Source organism: Ascaphus truei, chromosome 11, assembly GCF_040206685.1.
Source record: "Ascaphus truei isolate aAscTru1 chromosome 11, aAscTru1.hap1, whole genome shotgun sequence".
NCBI classification, from domain to species: Eukaryota; Metazoa; Chordata; class Amphibia; order Anura; family Ascaphidae; genus Ascaphus; species Ascaphus truei.
Window position 1 is genome coordinate 54,596,873 of NC_134493.1, and position 17,401 is coordinate 54,614,273.

At 49.4% G+C, this 17,401-nt stretch overlaps 1 protein-coding gene across 5 annotated transcripts in view; it reads left to right on the plus strand.

The window, feature by feature from the left end:
• Positions 1 to 17,150, plus strand: part of RAB40C (RAB40C, member RAS oncogene family) — a 33,122-nt gene extending 15,972 nt beyond the window's left edge. For all 5 annotated transcript variants that reach the window (XM_075566397.1, XM_075566396.1, XM_075566400.1 and 2 more), the window contains exons 3-7: positions 8,438 to 8,498; positions 9,013 to 9,073; positions 10,465 to 10,542; positions 12,054 to 12,276; positions 13,096 to 17,150. In XM_075566397.1, the coding sequence (XP_075422512.1) occupies positions 8,438 to 8,498; positions 9,013 to 9,073; positions 10,465 to 10,542; positions 12,054 to 12,276; positions 13,096 to 13,391 (719 nt within the window). In that variant the 3' untranslated portion in view covers positions 13,392 to 17,150. The remainder of the gene's footprint in view (positions 1 to 8,437; positions 8,499 to 9,012; positions 9,074 to 10,464; positions 10,543 to 12,053; positions 12,277 to 13,095) is intronic.
• Positions 17,151 to 17,401: the final 251 nt, after the last annotated feature.

Here is a 17,401-nt window from a genome sequence, read left to right on the forward strand (position 1 = left end):
TCTCGTTACTCCCCTCTGCACCTCCGTATATATCTCACCTCTGATCTCTCGTTACTCACCTCTGCACCTCCGTATATATCTCACCTCTGATCTCTCGTTACTCCCCTCTGCACCTCCGTATATCTCACCTCTGATCTCTCGTTACTCCCCTCTGCACCTCCGTATATCTCACCTCTGATCTCTCGTTACTCCCCTCTGCACCTCCGTATATCTCACCTCTGATCTCACGTTACTCCCCTCTGCACCTCCGTATATCTCACCTCTGGTCTCTCGTTACTCCCCTCTGCACCTCCGTATATATCTCACCTCTGGTCTCTCGTTACTCCCCTCTGCACCTCCGTATATCACACCTCTGGTCTCTCGTTACTCCCCTCTGCACCTCCGTATATATCTCACCTCTGGTCTCTCGTTACTCCCCTCTGCACCTCCGTATATCACACCTCTGATCTCTCGTTACTCCCCTCTGCACCTCCGTATATCTCACCTCTGGTCTCTCGTTACTCCCCTCTGCACCTCCGTATATATCTCACCTCTGGTCTCTCGTTACTCCCCTCTGCACCTCCGTATATCACACCTCTGATCTCTCGTTACTCCCCTCTGCACCTCCGTATATCTCACCCCTGATCTCTCGTTACACCCCTCTGCACCTCCGTATATATCTGACCTCTGATCTCTCGCTACTCCCCTCTGCACCTCCGTATATATCTCACCTCTGATCTCTCGTTACTCCCCTCTGCACCTCCGTATATCACACCTCTGATCTCTCGTTACTCCCCTCTGCACCTCCGTATATCTCACCTCTGATCTCTCGTTACTCCCCTCTGCACCTCCGTATATCTCACCTCTGGTCTCTCGTTACTCCCCTCTGCACCTCCGTATATATCTCACCTCTGGTCTCTCGTTACTCCCCTCTGCACCTCCGTATATCACACCTCTGGTCTCTCGTTACTCCCCTCTGCACCTCCGTATATCACACCCCTGATCTCTCGTTACACCCCTCTGCACCTCCGTATATATCTGACCTCTGATCTCTCGCTACTCCCCTCTGCACCTCCGTATATATCTCACCTCTGATCTCTCGTTACTCCCCTCTGCACCTCCGTATATCACACCTCTGATCTCTCGTTACTCCCCTCTGCACCTCCATATATCTCACCCCTGATCTCTCGTTACTCCCCTCTGCACCTCCATACAGGACTGCAGACAGATTTCCTGGATCCCAGGATGTTACAACCGGGGCGCCCCCCCCCCCCCCCATGTCAGCGGTCTTGCGAGCCCCCCATTTCACACCTCACAAGCCCCCTCTATTTCCCCCTTCTTCCCATGTATTTGTCTCCCCTCCGTCTCACTCCCTCTCTTCCTCACTCACCCCCTCTCTCCCCCGCCCTCCATCAATTACCCCACTCACTCAATCCCTTCCCCCGCATGTATTTCTCTCCCCTTTGTCTCACTCCCCCCCTCCATCAATTACCCTCACTCAAACCCCCCTCCTCACACTCATTCCTTCCCCTGACAGACAATCCCCGCTCCCAATACATATAAAAGAACCCCCCAAATAGATATTAAAGAACTATATATAGCGCTGCTATATATGTAGGATTGTGTTACAGTATACAGGAGGACCTCGCGCTGCTATATATGTAGGATTGTGTTACAGTATACAGGAGGACCTCGCGCTGCTATATATGTAGGATTGTGTTACAGTATACAGGAGGACCTCGCGCTGCTATATATGTAGGATTGTGTTACAGTATACAGGAGGACCTCGCGCTGCTATATGTAGGATTGTGTTACAGTATACAGGAGGCCCTCGCGCTGCTATATATGTAGGATTGTGTTACAGTATACAGGAGGACCTCGCGCTGCTATATGTAGGATTGTGTTACAGTATACAGGAGGAGCTCGCGCTGCTATATGTAGGATTGTGTTACAGTATACGGGAGGCCCTCACGCTGCTATATATGTAGGATTGTGACAGTATACAGGAGGCCCTCGCGCTGCTATATGTAGGATTGTGTTACAGTATACAGGAGGACCTCGCGCTGCTATATGTAGGATTGTGTTACAGTATACAGGAGGCCCTCGCGCTGCTATATATGTAGGATTGTGTTACAGTATACAGGAGGACCTCGCGCTGCTATATGTAGGATTGTGTTACAGTATACAGGAGGACCTCGCGCTGCTATATGTAGGATTGTGTTACAGTATACAGGAGGACCTCGCGCTGCTATATATGTAGGATTGTGTTACAGTATACAGGAGGACCTCGTGCTGCTATATATGTAGGATTGTGTTACAGTATACAGGAGGACCTCGCGCTGCTATATATGTAGGATTGTGTTACAGTATACAGGAGGCCCTCGCGCTGCTATATGTAGGATTGTGTTACAGTATACAGGAGGACCTCGCGCTGCTATATATGTAGGATTGTGTTACAGTATACGGGAGGCCCTCGCGCTGCTATATATGTAGGATTGTGTTACAGTATACAGGAGGACCTCGCGCTGCTATATATGTAGAATTGTGTTACAGTATACGGGAGGCCCTCGCGCTGCTATATATGTAGGATTGTGTTACAGTATACGGGAGGCCCTCGCGCTGCTATATATGTAGGATTGTGTTACAGTATACAGGAGGACCTCGCGCTGCTATATATGTAGGATTGTGTTACAGTATACAGGAGGACCTCGCGCTGCTATATATGTAGGATTGTGTTACAGAATACGGGAGGCCCTCGCGCTCCTATATATGTAGAATTGTGTTACAGTATACAGGAGGACCTCGCGCTGCTATATATGTAGGATTGTGTTACAGTATACAGGAGGACCTCGCGCTGCTATATATGTAGGATTGTGTTACAGTATACAGGAGGACCTCGCGCTGCTATATGTAGGATTGTGTTACAGTATACAGGAGGACCTCGCGCTGCTATATATGTAGGATTGTGTTACAGTATATAGGAGGCCCTCGTGCTGCTATATATGTAGGATTGTGTTACAGTATACAGGAGGCCCTCGCGCTGCTATATGTAGGATTGTGTTACAGTATACAGGAGGCCCTCGTGCTGCTATATATGTAGGATTGTGTTACAGTATACAGGAGGCCCTCGCGCTGCTATATGTAGGATTGTGTTACAGTATACAGGAGGCCCTCGCGCTGCTATATGTAGGATTGTTACAGTATACAGGAGGCCTCGCGCTGCTATATGTAGGATTGTTACAGTATACAGGAGGCCTCGCGCTGCTATATATGTAGGATTCTGTTACAGTATACAGGAGGCCCTCGCGCTGCTATATATGTAGGATTGTGTTACAGTATACGGGAGGCCCTCGCGCTGCTATATGTAGGATTGTGTTACAGTATACAGGAGGACCTCGCGCTGCTATATATGTAGGATTGTGTTACAGTATACAGGAGGCCCTCGCGCTGATATATGTAGGATTGTGTTACAGTATACAGGAGGACCTTGCGCTGCTATATGTAGGATTGTGTTACAGTATACAGGAGGACCTCGCGCTGCTATATGTAGGATTGTGTTACAGTATACAGGAGGCCCTCGCGCTGCTATATGTAGGATTGTGTTACAGTATACAGGAGGCCTCGCGCTGCTATATGTAGGATTGTGTTGCAGTATACAGGAGGCCTCGCGCTGCTATATGTAGGATTGTGTTGCAGTATACAGGAGGCCCTCGCGCTGCTATATATGTAGGATTGTGTTACAGTATACAGGAGGACCTTGCGCTGCTATATGTAGGATTGTGTTACAGTATACAGGAGGACCTCGCGCTGCTATATATGTAGGATTGTGTTACAGTATACAGGAGGACCTCGCGCTGCTATATATGTAGGATTGTGTTACAGTATACAGGAGGCCCTCGCGCTGCTATATGTAGGATTGTGTTGCAGTATACAGGAGGCCCTCGCGCTGCTATATATGTAGGATTGTGTTACAGTATACGGGAGGACCTCGCGCTGCTATATATGTAGGATTGTGTTACAGTATACAGGAGGCCCTCGCGCTGCTATATATGTAGGATTGTGTTACAGTATACAGGAGGACCTTGCGCTGCTATATGTAGGATTGTGTTACAGTATACAGGAGGACCTCGCGCTGCTATATGTAGGATTGTGTTACAGTATACAGGAGGACCTCGCGCTGCTATATATGTAGGATTGTGTTACAGTATACAGGAGGACCTCGCGCTGCTATATATGTAGGATTGTGTTACAGTATACAGGAGGACCTCGCGCTGCTATATATGTAGGATTGTGTTACAGTATACAGGAGGACCTCGTGCTGCTATATATGTAGGATTGTGTTACAGTATACAGGAGGACCTCGCGCTGCTATATATGTAGGATTGTGTTACAGTATACAGGAGGCCCTCGCGCTGCTATATATGTAGGATTGTGTTACAGTATACAGGAGAACCTCGCGCTGCTATATGTAGGATTGTGTTACAGTATACAGGAGGCCTCGCGCTGCTATATGTAGGATTGTGTTGCAGTATACAGGAGGCCCTCGCGCTGCTATATATGTAGGATTGTGTTACAGTATACAGGAGGACCTTGCGCTGCTATATGTAGGATTGTGTTACAGTATACAGGAGGACCTCGCGCTGCTATATATGTAGGATTGTGTTACAGTATACAGGAGGACCTCGCGCTGCTATATATGTAGGATTGTGTTACAGTATACAGGAGGCCCTCGCGCTGCTATATGTAGGATTGTGTTGCAGTATACAGGAGGCCCTCGCGCTGCTATATATGTAGGATTGTGTTACAGTATACGGGAGGACCTCGCGCTGCTATATATGTAGGATTGTGTTACAGTATACAGGAGGCCCTCGCGCTGCTATATATGTAGGATTGTGTTACAGTATACAGGAGGACCTTGCGCTGCTATATGTAGGATTGTGTTACAGTATACAGGAGGACCTCGCGCTGCTATATGTCGGATTGTGTTACAGTATACAGGAGGACCTCGCGCTGCTATATATGTAGGATTGTGTTACAGTATACAGGAGGACCTCGCGCTGCTATATATGTAGGATTGTGTTACAGTATACAGGAGGACCTCGCGCTGCTATATATGTAGGATTGTGTTACAGTATACAGGAGGACCTCGTGCTGCTATATATGTAGGATTGTGTTACAGTATACAGGAGGACCTCGCGCTGCTATATATGTAGGATTGTGTTGCAGTATACAGGAGGACCTCGCGCTGCTATATGTAGGATTGTGTTACAGTATACAGGAGGACCTCGCGCTGCTATATATGTAGGATTGTGTTACAGTATACAGGAGGACCTCGCGCTGCTATATGTAGGATTGTGTTACAGTATACAGGAGGACCTCGCGCTGCTATATATGTAGGATTGTGTTACAGTATACAGGACTCCTGCAGGAAAAGCTATTTGCCTGATTATAAACGGCCGCTTGCCTCCTAATGGGTTCTGGGAAAAAGCCTTTGCGGTAGCAGAGCGATGTAGTATGTTAGAGCGATGTAGTATGTTAGAGCGATGTAGTATGTTAGAGCGATGTAGTATGTTAGAGCGATGTAGTATGTTAGAGCGATGTAGTATGTTAGAGCGATGTAGTATGTTAGAGCGATGTAGTATGTTAGAGCGATGTAGTATGTTAGAGCGATGTAGTATGTTAGAGCGATGTAGTATGTTAGAGCGATGTAGTATGTTAGAGCGATGTAGTATGTTAGAGCGATGTAGTATGTTGGAGCGATGTAGTATGTTGGAGCGATGTAGTATGTTGGAGCGATGTAGTATGTTGGAGCGATGTAGTATGTTGGAGCGATGTAGTATGTTGGAGCGATGTAGTATGTTGGAGCGATGTAGTATGTTGGAGCGATGTAGTAGTGTCCTATTAGAGGGATTTGTCTGCGTTAGGACCACGTAATGGAGCCTCTGATCTTTATATTTCTGGGTTATTAAAACAGCAAGGTAAGCCGATTGCAGGGACCTTTTTAACCTCTTCACTGCCAGGGGTCACTGCCAGGGGTCACTGCCAGGGGTCACTGCCAGGGGTCACTGCCAGGGGTCGGCCAGGCATCGCACATTGGGGAAATGTCCTGGTCTTGTCGGGATAAAGCACAAATTGATGGCTTAGTCCTCAACCTACAACTGCACGTCCTTAAGTGCTGTATATGGGATCGTACGGGCAGGCAATGACCTCAATGGTCCTGATATGTGGGACACAGCCGCACACCATATACAGATTGATTGCAACGTATGTGCCTCAGAATTGTGACCGGTATCGCAAGTATAACATACGGCACCGAGGTGTCATCGGGTGTTTGTCAGAATCCAGGGTGTATGCGTGTGCGTATATACAGGCGCTCCCCGGTTACCCTCCGTCGGACAGCAGACTATCGGTTTGCGGATCCAATGTTAATACGCGGCGGTGAGCGTCGGATTATCCGTTCCGACGTTGGATTATGCGTTTAGCGTGAACCATTATCTGGCATCAGATTATGCGTTCAGCGGGATGCGTTATCCGACGTCGGATTATGCAGCGGGATGCGTTATCCGACGTCGGATTATGCAGCGGGATGCGTTATCCGACGTCGGATTATGCAGCGGGAAGCGTTATCTGGCATCAGATTATGCGTTCAGCAGGATGCGTTATCCGACGTCGGATTATGCAGCGGGATGCGTTATCTGGCGTCGGATTATGCAGCGGGAAGCGTTATCTGGCGTCGGATTATGCAGCGGGAAGCGTTATCTGGCGTCGGATTATGCAGCGGGAAGCGTTATCTGGCGTCGGATTATGCAGCGGGAAGCGTTATCTGGCGTCGGATTATGCAGCGGGAAGCGTTATCTGGCGTCGGATTATGCAGCGGGAAGCGTTATCTGGCGTCGGATTATGCAGCGGGAAGCGTTATCTGGCGTCGGATTATGCAGCGGGAAGCGTTATCTGGCGTCGGATTATGCAGCGGGAAGCGTTATCTGGCGTCGGATTATCCGTTCCGACATCGGATTATGCGTTCAGCGGGAAGCGTTATCCGGCGGCGGAAAATGGACCATTGGATAGCGAGGACCACCTGTGCTTGTATACAACGGTATAGTGGCACTCCAGTAAAGATGGGGCTGTGCCTGCGCCTGCGCCTGCGCCTGCGCCTGTCAGGGACACCATGACTGAAGAAAAATGCAAATAGTTTATTACAAAGAATGAATGTGTGGCTCACCAAAACGTTGATTGTTTTGTAATGGTGTGCCCGCTCTATTTACAACACACACACACACACTATGGTGTGCCCGCTCTATTTACAACACACACACACTATGGTGTGCCCGCTCTATTTACAACACACACACACACACTATGGTGTGCCCGCTCTATTTACAACACACACACACACACACTATGGTGTGCCCGCTCTATTTACAACACACACACACACACACTATGGTGTGCCCGCTCTATTTACAACACACACACACACACACTATGGTGTGCCCGCTCTATTTACAACACACACACACACACACTATGGTGTGCCCGCTCTATTTACAACACACACACACACACACACTATGGTGTGCCCGCTCTATTTACAACACACACACACACACACACTATGGTGTGCCCGCTCTATTTACAACACACACACACACTATGGTGTGCCCGCTCTATTTACAACACACACACACTATGGTGTGTCCGCTCTATTTACAACACACACACACACACACTATGGTGTGCCCACTCTATTTACAACACACACACACACACACTATGGTGTGCCCGCTTTATTTACAACACACACACACACACAAACACTGGTGTGCCCGGTCTATTTACAACACACACACACACACTCACACACACACACACTGGTGTGCCCGGTCTATTTACAACACACACACACTATGGTTTGCCCGCTCTATGAACACCCCTTTTCTCCCCTCCCCCCCCCCCACAATTGAAACTGATCCTGGTGTGCTGCTGTGTTCCCTATATCTGGTCTCCCTTTGTCCTGTGTGTTACTTATGTTACCTAGTCATTCTGCTATATGTCCCTGTTCATAATGGCAGCGTCGTTAGTTTGTACGAGTTTGCCACGGGAAAGGACGCTTCCGTTAACAACTGCTTGTTTGCAGGAGATTATCTGCTCACGAGCTTCGGTCAGGGTGGTGTGTAAAGGGTTAATCTCTGTGAGCGCTTTCATGTTGCAGATCAGGTATGTGACACCGGGGCTGCTCCGGCGGTGAAGGAGTTAACGGAGCATCAGTGGGAAGCAGGGGGTTTCCGGGGCTGAATCGTGTTCATGTCGGCTCTGGGGACCCCCTGCTCCCCCAGATACTTAGTGTGAAAATTGCAGCTGATTACTTTGTGTTAACTCTGCCGCGCTTGTGTATAACACTACAGTGTGTGTGTGTGTGTGTGTGCTGACTGCCCCTCTTCCCTTTTTTCTTCTCCAGGTATCGACTACAAAACCACCACCATCCTTCTGGACGGCCGCAGGGTGAAACTGGAGCTCTGGTAAGGCGGGGTGCCAGGGGTCGCAGTGACCCGCGGTCCTGATAACCTCCGGCAGCTTCAGGGACCATCCACACGTTCTAGTTGCCCAACTGCAGTAGATAATCGAAGCACAACAAGGATTCAGACATTATTATTATTATCATCATATTTTAGACTTCTTAGTCTGATTATGTTTGGGAACACCACGTTCTGTGGCGAGAGTTACCCTGCCCGTGCCTCTGTTAGTGGGACCCCATTTAGACCCCCACTGGGGTAACTGGATTTACACCCATAACTATTAACGCTGCAATCCTCCCACAATCCCATATGAGTTTAACTCCTATAGTGTTATCCTGTTATTATCCCGCTATACACACACACACACGCGCGCTTTAAATAGCGCACGCGGCTTCATGGCGTGACAACCGTTTCACTTCACTGACCTTTCTATAGCCACAACCGCTCCCCAACTACAAGTGGCGAGCTGCTGCGGGACGCTCCGCGTATAACCACCTTTTCTGGGTTTTCTCCACAGGGACACCTCTGGCCAGGGCAGGTTCTGCACCATCTTTCGCTCTTACTCCAGAGGAGCCCAGGTAAGGGGTGTGTGTGTTGGTCAGGTCAGCGTGGGGGCGTGTGCATGTCTTGGTGTCTCGGGTCAGTGTGGGGGAGGGGGTGTCGAGTCGGCGTAGGTGGGGTTGTGTGTCGGATCGGCGTAGGTAGGGGGTGTCGGGTCAGTGTGTGTGTGTGTGTGTGTGTGTGTGTGTGTGTGTGTGTGTGTGTGTGTGTGTGGTCAGCGTAAGTGGGGTGTGTGTCGGCTCAGCAGTTTGTGCGTGTGTAGGGGTGTGTGTGTCGGCGTGCGTGTGTGCGTGTGTGCGTGTGTAGGGTTGTGTGTGTGTGTCGGCTCAGCGGTGTGTAGGTGTGTCGGGTCAACATGGGTGTGGAGCAGTGACGAGGGCAAACGGGTATAACTAATATTAAAGTGGAGAGCTGCCTAGGAACCCCACTTCTACTTAATGCTTTAATATCACAAAATGTAAACAAGTCAGGTCTGAAAGTCCAATATTTTCTGGGTAATAATTGGTCAAATAAATAAATTCAGTCACTACTTATTAGTATAAAAAAGGAGGCCCACAGCCCAGTTGGTGCTGGCCTTATGTGCGTTTGTGATGGGGCTCAACTCCAGTCCCCACTTCCCCCCAATGGGTTAGGTTTTCAGGATAACCCTGCTTCAGTACAGGTGGCTCAATCAGTCCCTGCTTCAGCATAGGTTTTCAATTGAGCCACCTATGCTGAAGCTGGGATATCTGAAAACCTGACCTGTTGGGGAAGCTTGAGGACTGGAGTTGGTACATGTGATTGTGTTAAACAGGCACCCAGGAGTTGTAGCTCCTTCCATAGTAAAAACATTTTGAAGAAGAGGTGGTCGCACTGAAGATTTATCTAAAAGGTCCTCCGACCAATTCTTTGTATACAAAAGCCAAGTAATGGCACAGCGTTTCCGGGTAAAAGAGGGTAACCCTGCTTCAGGTGCCTCACCTCCCCGGGTCTCTGTCACTGGCCAGGTTTCTAAGGAAATGTTCAATACTTTATTACTAAGGTGACAGGCCAGAAAATAGGACTGTGACAGGAGCAGAGGACACCAACAGTAAAAGGGACTCCCGGGGGGGTGAGCAGACAGGGAGGAGCGCGGGGGGGTCTGCTTTGCACACTTCTTTCCGGTACTGCTGGGGTTAAGGCGTTCCCATCACTTGGCAGCTGTAAGGCCAGACGTCGTCCTGAAGGGGGCAGGTTCTGGCACAGATGGAGGGATTCCCCAGTGGCCTGGAAGTGTGACCACGTACATTGTCTGAGCGGCTTGCTTGCGCCGTTTCTCCCCGCGTGCAGCTGAGCCCGGGCAGAGGGCTCAGGAGGAAGGAATCCGGGATGTCACGGTGCTGGGGAGCGGACCCCTCACTCGCAGCTGCTCTCCCGTCTTCTCTTGCAGGGCATCCTCTTGGTGTACGACATCACCAACCGATGGTCGTTTGACGGAATAGACCGCTGGATCAAAGAGATAGATGAGGTTAGGGTCCCCCTGGGAAGGTGTGGGGTTTGGGGGTTAGCAGATGGGGACCCTCATTAGTAATGCTCACTTAAATGTGCAGTCCCAATTACCAGTGTATCTAGGATATTTTATATTTACATTCTATTATTGTTTATTTTGGTAAATACTTTATTTGTAATCCACATTTTTCTAACAAATAACATATACAATACACACAAATCCTATTTCCAATCCTACATCCTACATTCTATGTTCACATTACATATACTTGTAATTGTCCTCGCCTCAAAACAATATACAGAGCGATGTTAGAACTCAAGTTCCTTATAACCAATCGTATAATACGACACGAAACAATAAGTTGTATAATACAGTATCAAATATGAATTGTATTATTAAATGTAAAATGTAAAATATACAATAACATAAGAAACAAACTAATAATATTAATATTGGACCTTCACAGAACAAAAACATAAAACAAAAAAATATAAAACTCAAAATAAAAAAACAAGTCTATTATTGTTTTATACAAAATGTTTTTATTTCTTTTATCTTACGCACCTAAACGTCCTTTTTTGGGGGGGGAAATGAATTTCCAAGAGTCTTTCGTTCCCGAAGTTTAAAAATGTTATCCGCCATCTAAAGGGTCAATCCCCGGCCTTAACCCCAAATGAACCCATAGTAGTGACCTGGTTGAAAGGTCACATTTGGGTGATTGATAATGCATTTTATTTTTTTATAACCCAAATCTGACCAGTATTTTGAAATCCCTTTTTAATGTTTGGTGTGTAAACCCTGTGAGCTGCGACTTGGGACTGGTTTTGTTACCGCTGACCGTTCCTGTTTGTGTGGTATCTGTGCCGAGCATGAGCTTGCACAGGTACGGCCGCCCTCTATCCCCCCTCCTCTACGCCGGGGCTGACAGACACGGGGTGGGCTAGAGCAGGGGGGCTCAACTCCAGTCCTCAAACGCTCCCCCTCCCCACCCCAACAGGTCAGGTATTCAAGATACCCCTGCTTCAGCACAGGTGGCTCAATCAGGCTCAATCATAAGACTGAGCCTCTGAGCCAACTGTGCTGAAGCAGGGATATCTGTAAAACCTGACCTATTGGGGTGGGAGTCTTGAGGACTGGAGTTGAGCGCCCCTGAGCTAGAAGTTTACTAAATACTTGATTGACCAGCTTGACCAAAAAACCCCACCCCCACCCCCCTCATTCAGAGCACACAATGAAAATAAATCTGTACTTTTCCAATGCCCCAGAATCCACTAGTTAAAGAAGACCATTGCGATGCAGAGCCCTCTGGCAGAGCATGGGTTAAGTGGCTTTTATTAGCCAAGTTGCTGCCTTCGAGATTTGCCACACTATAATATAATCCAGATTATGCCGCACTGGGCAGGATGTGACATAACGTTACATCATATTGTAATTCAGATCAACAGTAGGATTCACTTCCATTTCTTCTGTAACGGTCCCGTCTCCCCTCCCCCACCCTCCCCTTTCTCTTCTTTGTTGTGTGATGCCAGCACGCCCCGGGTGTCCCCAGGATACTGGTAGGTAACAGGCTGCACCTGGCCTTCAAGCGGCAGGTCCCCACCGAGCAGGCCCGGGCCTACGCCGAGAAGAACGGCATGACCTTCTTCGAGGTCAGTCCCCTGTGCAACTTCAACGTGACGGAGTCCTTCACCGAGCTGTCCCGCATCGTCCTGATGAGGCACGGGATGGAGAAGATATGGAGGCCAAACAGAGGTGGGTGGTGAAGCAGACATGGGCCAACTTGTATCATCAGTGATGTAGACCCTTCTAGGGACCAAAGGGGGCATGACCTTGTCTTGGGTGCGTGGGAAGGACTGTTGAGGTATATTGGGAACAGAGAAGAGTCTCTGTTGTACGTTGAGGTAAAGAGGGTCAGGTGAGGTTGGGGCTGAACGGAGAGAGATCCGGGGAGACTGCAGTGGGTTGGAGAATGGAAGAGCGCATTGGGCTGAAGAGTATCTTGTGAGGGCGTACTAGCGTGCAGGTGTGGTTATTCTGGTGAGAGCCGCTTGTGGATGTTTTGTAACGATGTGCACGTTGTAATTTGGGTTGGGAGAGGTTGGTACAAGGACACTGCGGTATGGTCGGGAAGAGATGTGGGACCTCTGAGGTAGATGTTTGTATGAAGGCCCGTCTGCTGGGGTGAGATTATGGCGAGAGCACCCTGCTGCTGGGAGAAGAGGTTATGGTGAGATGCTGAGGTTGTCAGGAGGAGAGGTTATGAGCAGGTCCTGTTGGGCTTGAGTGGAGAGGTTGTTGTGAAGGTGGAGAAGAGATTGGAGGGGTGGGGAAGAGATGGGTGGGATGAGGGTCCAGCTGGAGGGGCAGGTAAGAGATGGGTGGGATGAGGGTCCTGCTGGAGGGGCAGGTAAGAGATGGGTTTGTTGAGGGTCCTGCTGGAGGGGCAGGTAAGAGATGGGTTTGTTGAGGGTCCTGCTGGATGGGTGAGGAGTAGAGGGTTGTGATGAGTTTCACATTGGGGAGCAGAGATTAGATTCTAATGTGTAACTTCTGTGTCCCGTCCCCCCCCAGTGTTCAGCCTGCAGGACCTGTGTTGCCGGGCCATAGTCTCCTGCACCCCCGTGCACCTCATCGACAAGCTTCCCCTGCCTGTGGCCATCAAGAGCCACCTGAAGTCCTTCTCCATGGCCAACGGCATGAACGCCGTCATGATGCACGGACGCTCCTACTCTGTGGCCGGCAGCAGTGGCGGAGCCGCGGGAAGTGGTGGAGGCAGCAAAGGCAACAGCCTCAAACGCTCCAAGTCCATCCGGCCACCACAGAGCCCTCCGCAGAACTGCTCGAGAAGCAACTGCAAGATCTCTTAGCATGGGAAGCAGGGAGAGTGAGGGCGGGGGGCCCTCCCACTGGCACCAATCCCCCTCCCTGAGCACACAACAGCTAGATATGCTGGGCTCATCTGGAGAGTAACCTACAGGTGGCGCTGTGCATGAACCCAGATGCTGTTACTCCCTTTGTGCAGAGTGGTGAATCCATCGGAGGATGGGAGCAGATGAGCAGAGACTATAGATCGTTGCCTCCCTCTTCCCCCCCCCCCCCCCCCACACACACCGATCACCTCCCAGACACCACCCAACCCACCTTGAATCCTTCCAAGGGTTCTACACTGCATGATGGACGTGCCGAACTCCTACCCCCGGGGAGGACAGGAGAGGCGGAGAAAGCACAGCTCCCCCCCCCCCCCCGTGCTAAAGGACCTCCCGCCTTCCTCTTTTATTTATGAATCTTTTATATATTAACAAACACCGCTCCGTTTTTTTCTTTTCTTTCTCAGAGCGATGTGATGCCTGGTAATACACCTCTGTATCACTCTGTAAATAAGGATTGTTCTCTCGTTACCCTGTGTACAGAAAGGGAGGTCCGCATCGCGCTGGCATGGCGCTGTCCCGCACCGCAACTGCTTGGAGACAGCTTGTGTATTAGTGTAGCCTCAAAATGCTAACCGCTGTGTATACACTTACACAACGCTAACCGCTGTGTATGCACTTACACAACGCTAACCGCTGTGTATACACTTACACAATGCTAACCGCTGTGTATACACTTACACAACGCTAACCGCTGTGTATACACTTACACAATGCTAACCGCTGTGTATACACTTACACAATGCTAACCGTTGTGTATACTCTTACACAACGCTAACTGCTGTGTATACACTTACACAACGCTTGCTGCTTGCTTTAGGGCAGGGGTGTTCAACTCCAGTCCTCGGACTCACCCTCACCCCCCCAGGTCGATGACTGAGCCACCTGTGCTGTAGCTGGGATATGCTGAACCTGACCTGTTGAGGGTGGGGGGGGGGGGTACTTGAGAACTGGAGTTGAGCCCCCCTGCTTTAGGGGAATGAGGCTAGGATGCTGCAGCGATTGTGTTTTGGGGGTAAATGAGCTGAACTAGGGGATCCCTGGGAGCACCTCCGCCCTGCAGGGGGGGGACCCGCCTGGTTCCCATGGCGGCCGGTCTCAGCCTCTCCCTGGCTCCCGTAGAGCTGCCGCGTCCTAAGGAGATGATGTTGGGAATCTGAAAGTGACCCCATGTGTCATGGTATTTTGAGGGGGAGGGGTCCAGTTGTCACAGACCTCGCCCTCCCTCCCCTAAATATTCTGGGAACTGGGGTCCCCGAGCCCAAGGGGACAGCAAATAAACTCCAACTGCCCCCCCCCCCCTCTCCCAGTCCAGTAATACCAATATATATATATTTTTGGGGTGACCTATTGCTGCTTCCCAGAACCCCCTGCAGCATTTATTCTACCTCAGTATGTGTTTGGGATTTAAGCCTCGGGAGAATGTGACAGCGCAGTGAGGAACGGAGATTTCTATGTGGGGTGAATTTTCTTTTTGTGCCAAGGTGGGAAAGCCACAGAAGGCGACTGTCCTTTATATGATATTCTATATAGTAAGGGCGGCCAAATCCAGTCCTAGAGGGTCTGCTTTTCAGGATATCCCTGCTTCAGCACAGGTGGTACAGTCATTCTGACTGAGACACCGGTGCTGAAGCAGGGATATCCCAAAAACCTGACCTCTTGGTGGCCCTTGAGGACTGCCGTTGCCGCCCACGCTCCATCCTATATAGTATATGACATTCTTGGGTGTACACACGCTGTTCTTTTAGTGGCTACCTCTTGAAGCATCAGTGGTTAAAATAGCGTATCCACGTACCGCTGGTCCACGTGCCAGTCTCTGGCCTACGCTCCGAGAAGCGGCCGATGCCCTGGCTGCGGCCGCCCATGATGTCATTGCGTGCGCTTGCCCGTGGGAGTTTTTAAATAGGGCAGCAACGGGGACGGTCCAGCACCTGTCTATGAAGCATGTTGCCGTGGAAAAAATCCAACGGCAGCTGCAGAGAAACCAGGCTTTCCAAGTCCCCCTCGGCCCCTCTGTTGCCCCTAAACATTTTGTATATAAAGAAGCAGTTCCAAAGTGCGGGGGAGACGGTTTCAGGCGAGGAGAATCCGGCTCGTGCAGCCAACACAACACAGGCAAATTCTTCCACGTGCAGGTCTCCTCTGGGACAGCTCACAAGTGGCAGCCAAGGACAGGGGAAAGACGACGTTTCGGGAGCCATATGCACCTTTCATCGGGTCTTGAAACGTCTTTCCGCTGTTCTTGGCTGTCGCTGGAGCATTGCATTGTGAACCTGTGAGTAGAGCTAGACTTTGTATCTCTGTCCCAGAGGAGACCTGCACTTTGCACATGTTTGTGTAGAAGGTCGCACCGCTCCTTTACATTCAACAGGCTCGATTAACCTGTTTTTTAATAATTTTTTTGCAATCCCACGTCTTTCTGTCCGAGTCCTATTGAACTATTCAGCATCCCATTTTTATTGTCATTTGTAATATAAAGTGAGTTTAAACATTCCTAATGCAATTTGCGCTGCCCTCCCCACCCTCCCCCCCCCCCCCCCAAAGACCAAATACTACACACACTGTACTTTTACCAGATTACACAAATAAGTGATTTAATATATTGCACCGTTTAGAGGAGGAGCCCACCTGAAAGGGAGCTAACGCTGTGTTTAACGGCTTGGCCGGGCATGGCGCCATTTTTATTCAAACAAAATTCTGATAATTGAAGAAAACATTGTAAAAATACTTCTCACCCAAATGTTTTGGGGGAGGGGCGGGTGTCCCCCCCCCCCCCTCAGATCATTACCTAATCTCTTAGTGATCAGTTTGTTTCAACAAATTACACTGCCATCAGCCGTAGCCTTATCACCAGATTATCTCTGCATTATACAGGGAGCACGGAAACAGGTTCCACTTCGCACAGGAAGCCACCGAGGACTTGAATCTTTGATAGCTTGTTTAAATCGCCGGTTTTGTCCACTTTACCTGCCTTGGCTTCCTCATTCCTTGGTGGGCCCGGGGGTCTTTTATTACGACCTCTGCCCTCAATAGGATCTGGCTAAAGCTGATAAGGACAGTCTGGCTGTAAACACTAATAATGTGGGTATGGGGAGTCGGAGACTATACACTTTAAGACGGGGTCCCAACTCCAGTCCTCAACTTCTCTTCTCCCCCCCTCCAACCCCCCCCATCAGGCCAGGTATTGAGGTCATCCCTATTTCAGCACAGGTGGCTTAATCCGTGGAAGACTGAACCACCTGTGCTGAAGCAGGGATATCCTGAAAACCTGACCTGTTGGGGAGGGGGGCTTAAGGACTGTAGTTGAGAACTCCTGCCTTAAGATCTTCAGCTGTGCGTTGGTCCTCCCACGCCCCCTTACGTCGTCAACGTACCCCGATGTTGATACCATGTCCCTCTCTGGGGGCAAGTAGGCACTTTGGGAAGTGTCCAAGATAACGGTTTGAAACCCATCTCCTTCAGTGTGTCGCGGTGGGAGAGGGGATGAGAATCTGATCTGTAAGGGTTAAACATATTGTGTGTTATAATTGTGATCATGCATTTCTTTTAATGCTGCTCTGGACTCTTCTAGCATTCCTCCCTGGGCCTCCGTGAATGGCTTACAGACAACGCACAACTGTGAAATCCTGATGTTTGTTTTTTTTAAATATTATTTCTTGTCTGTTTTTCTAAATAAATTAAAATCCCTTCGTTCTTTTACCTCAGTCTGTGTGTTTTAAACAAAACCGTTGTTAACCTGTTCACTGTAATAGAGGGAAGATTAATTGGCCAAATTCTTGGTGTGTGTGTGTGTGTGTGTGTGTGTGTGTCAGTGTGTGTGTGTCGGTGTGTCAGTCACTTTGGTTTGCTTCTGAAACCCATTCATTGTTAGTTTTCCTGTCTCTAAGTAATACCCAACATACATTTGTATAGAAAAAATTAAAATGGTGGAGGACTGGGCTTATAACAAG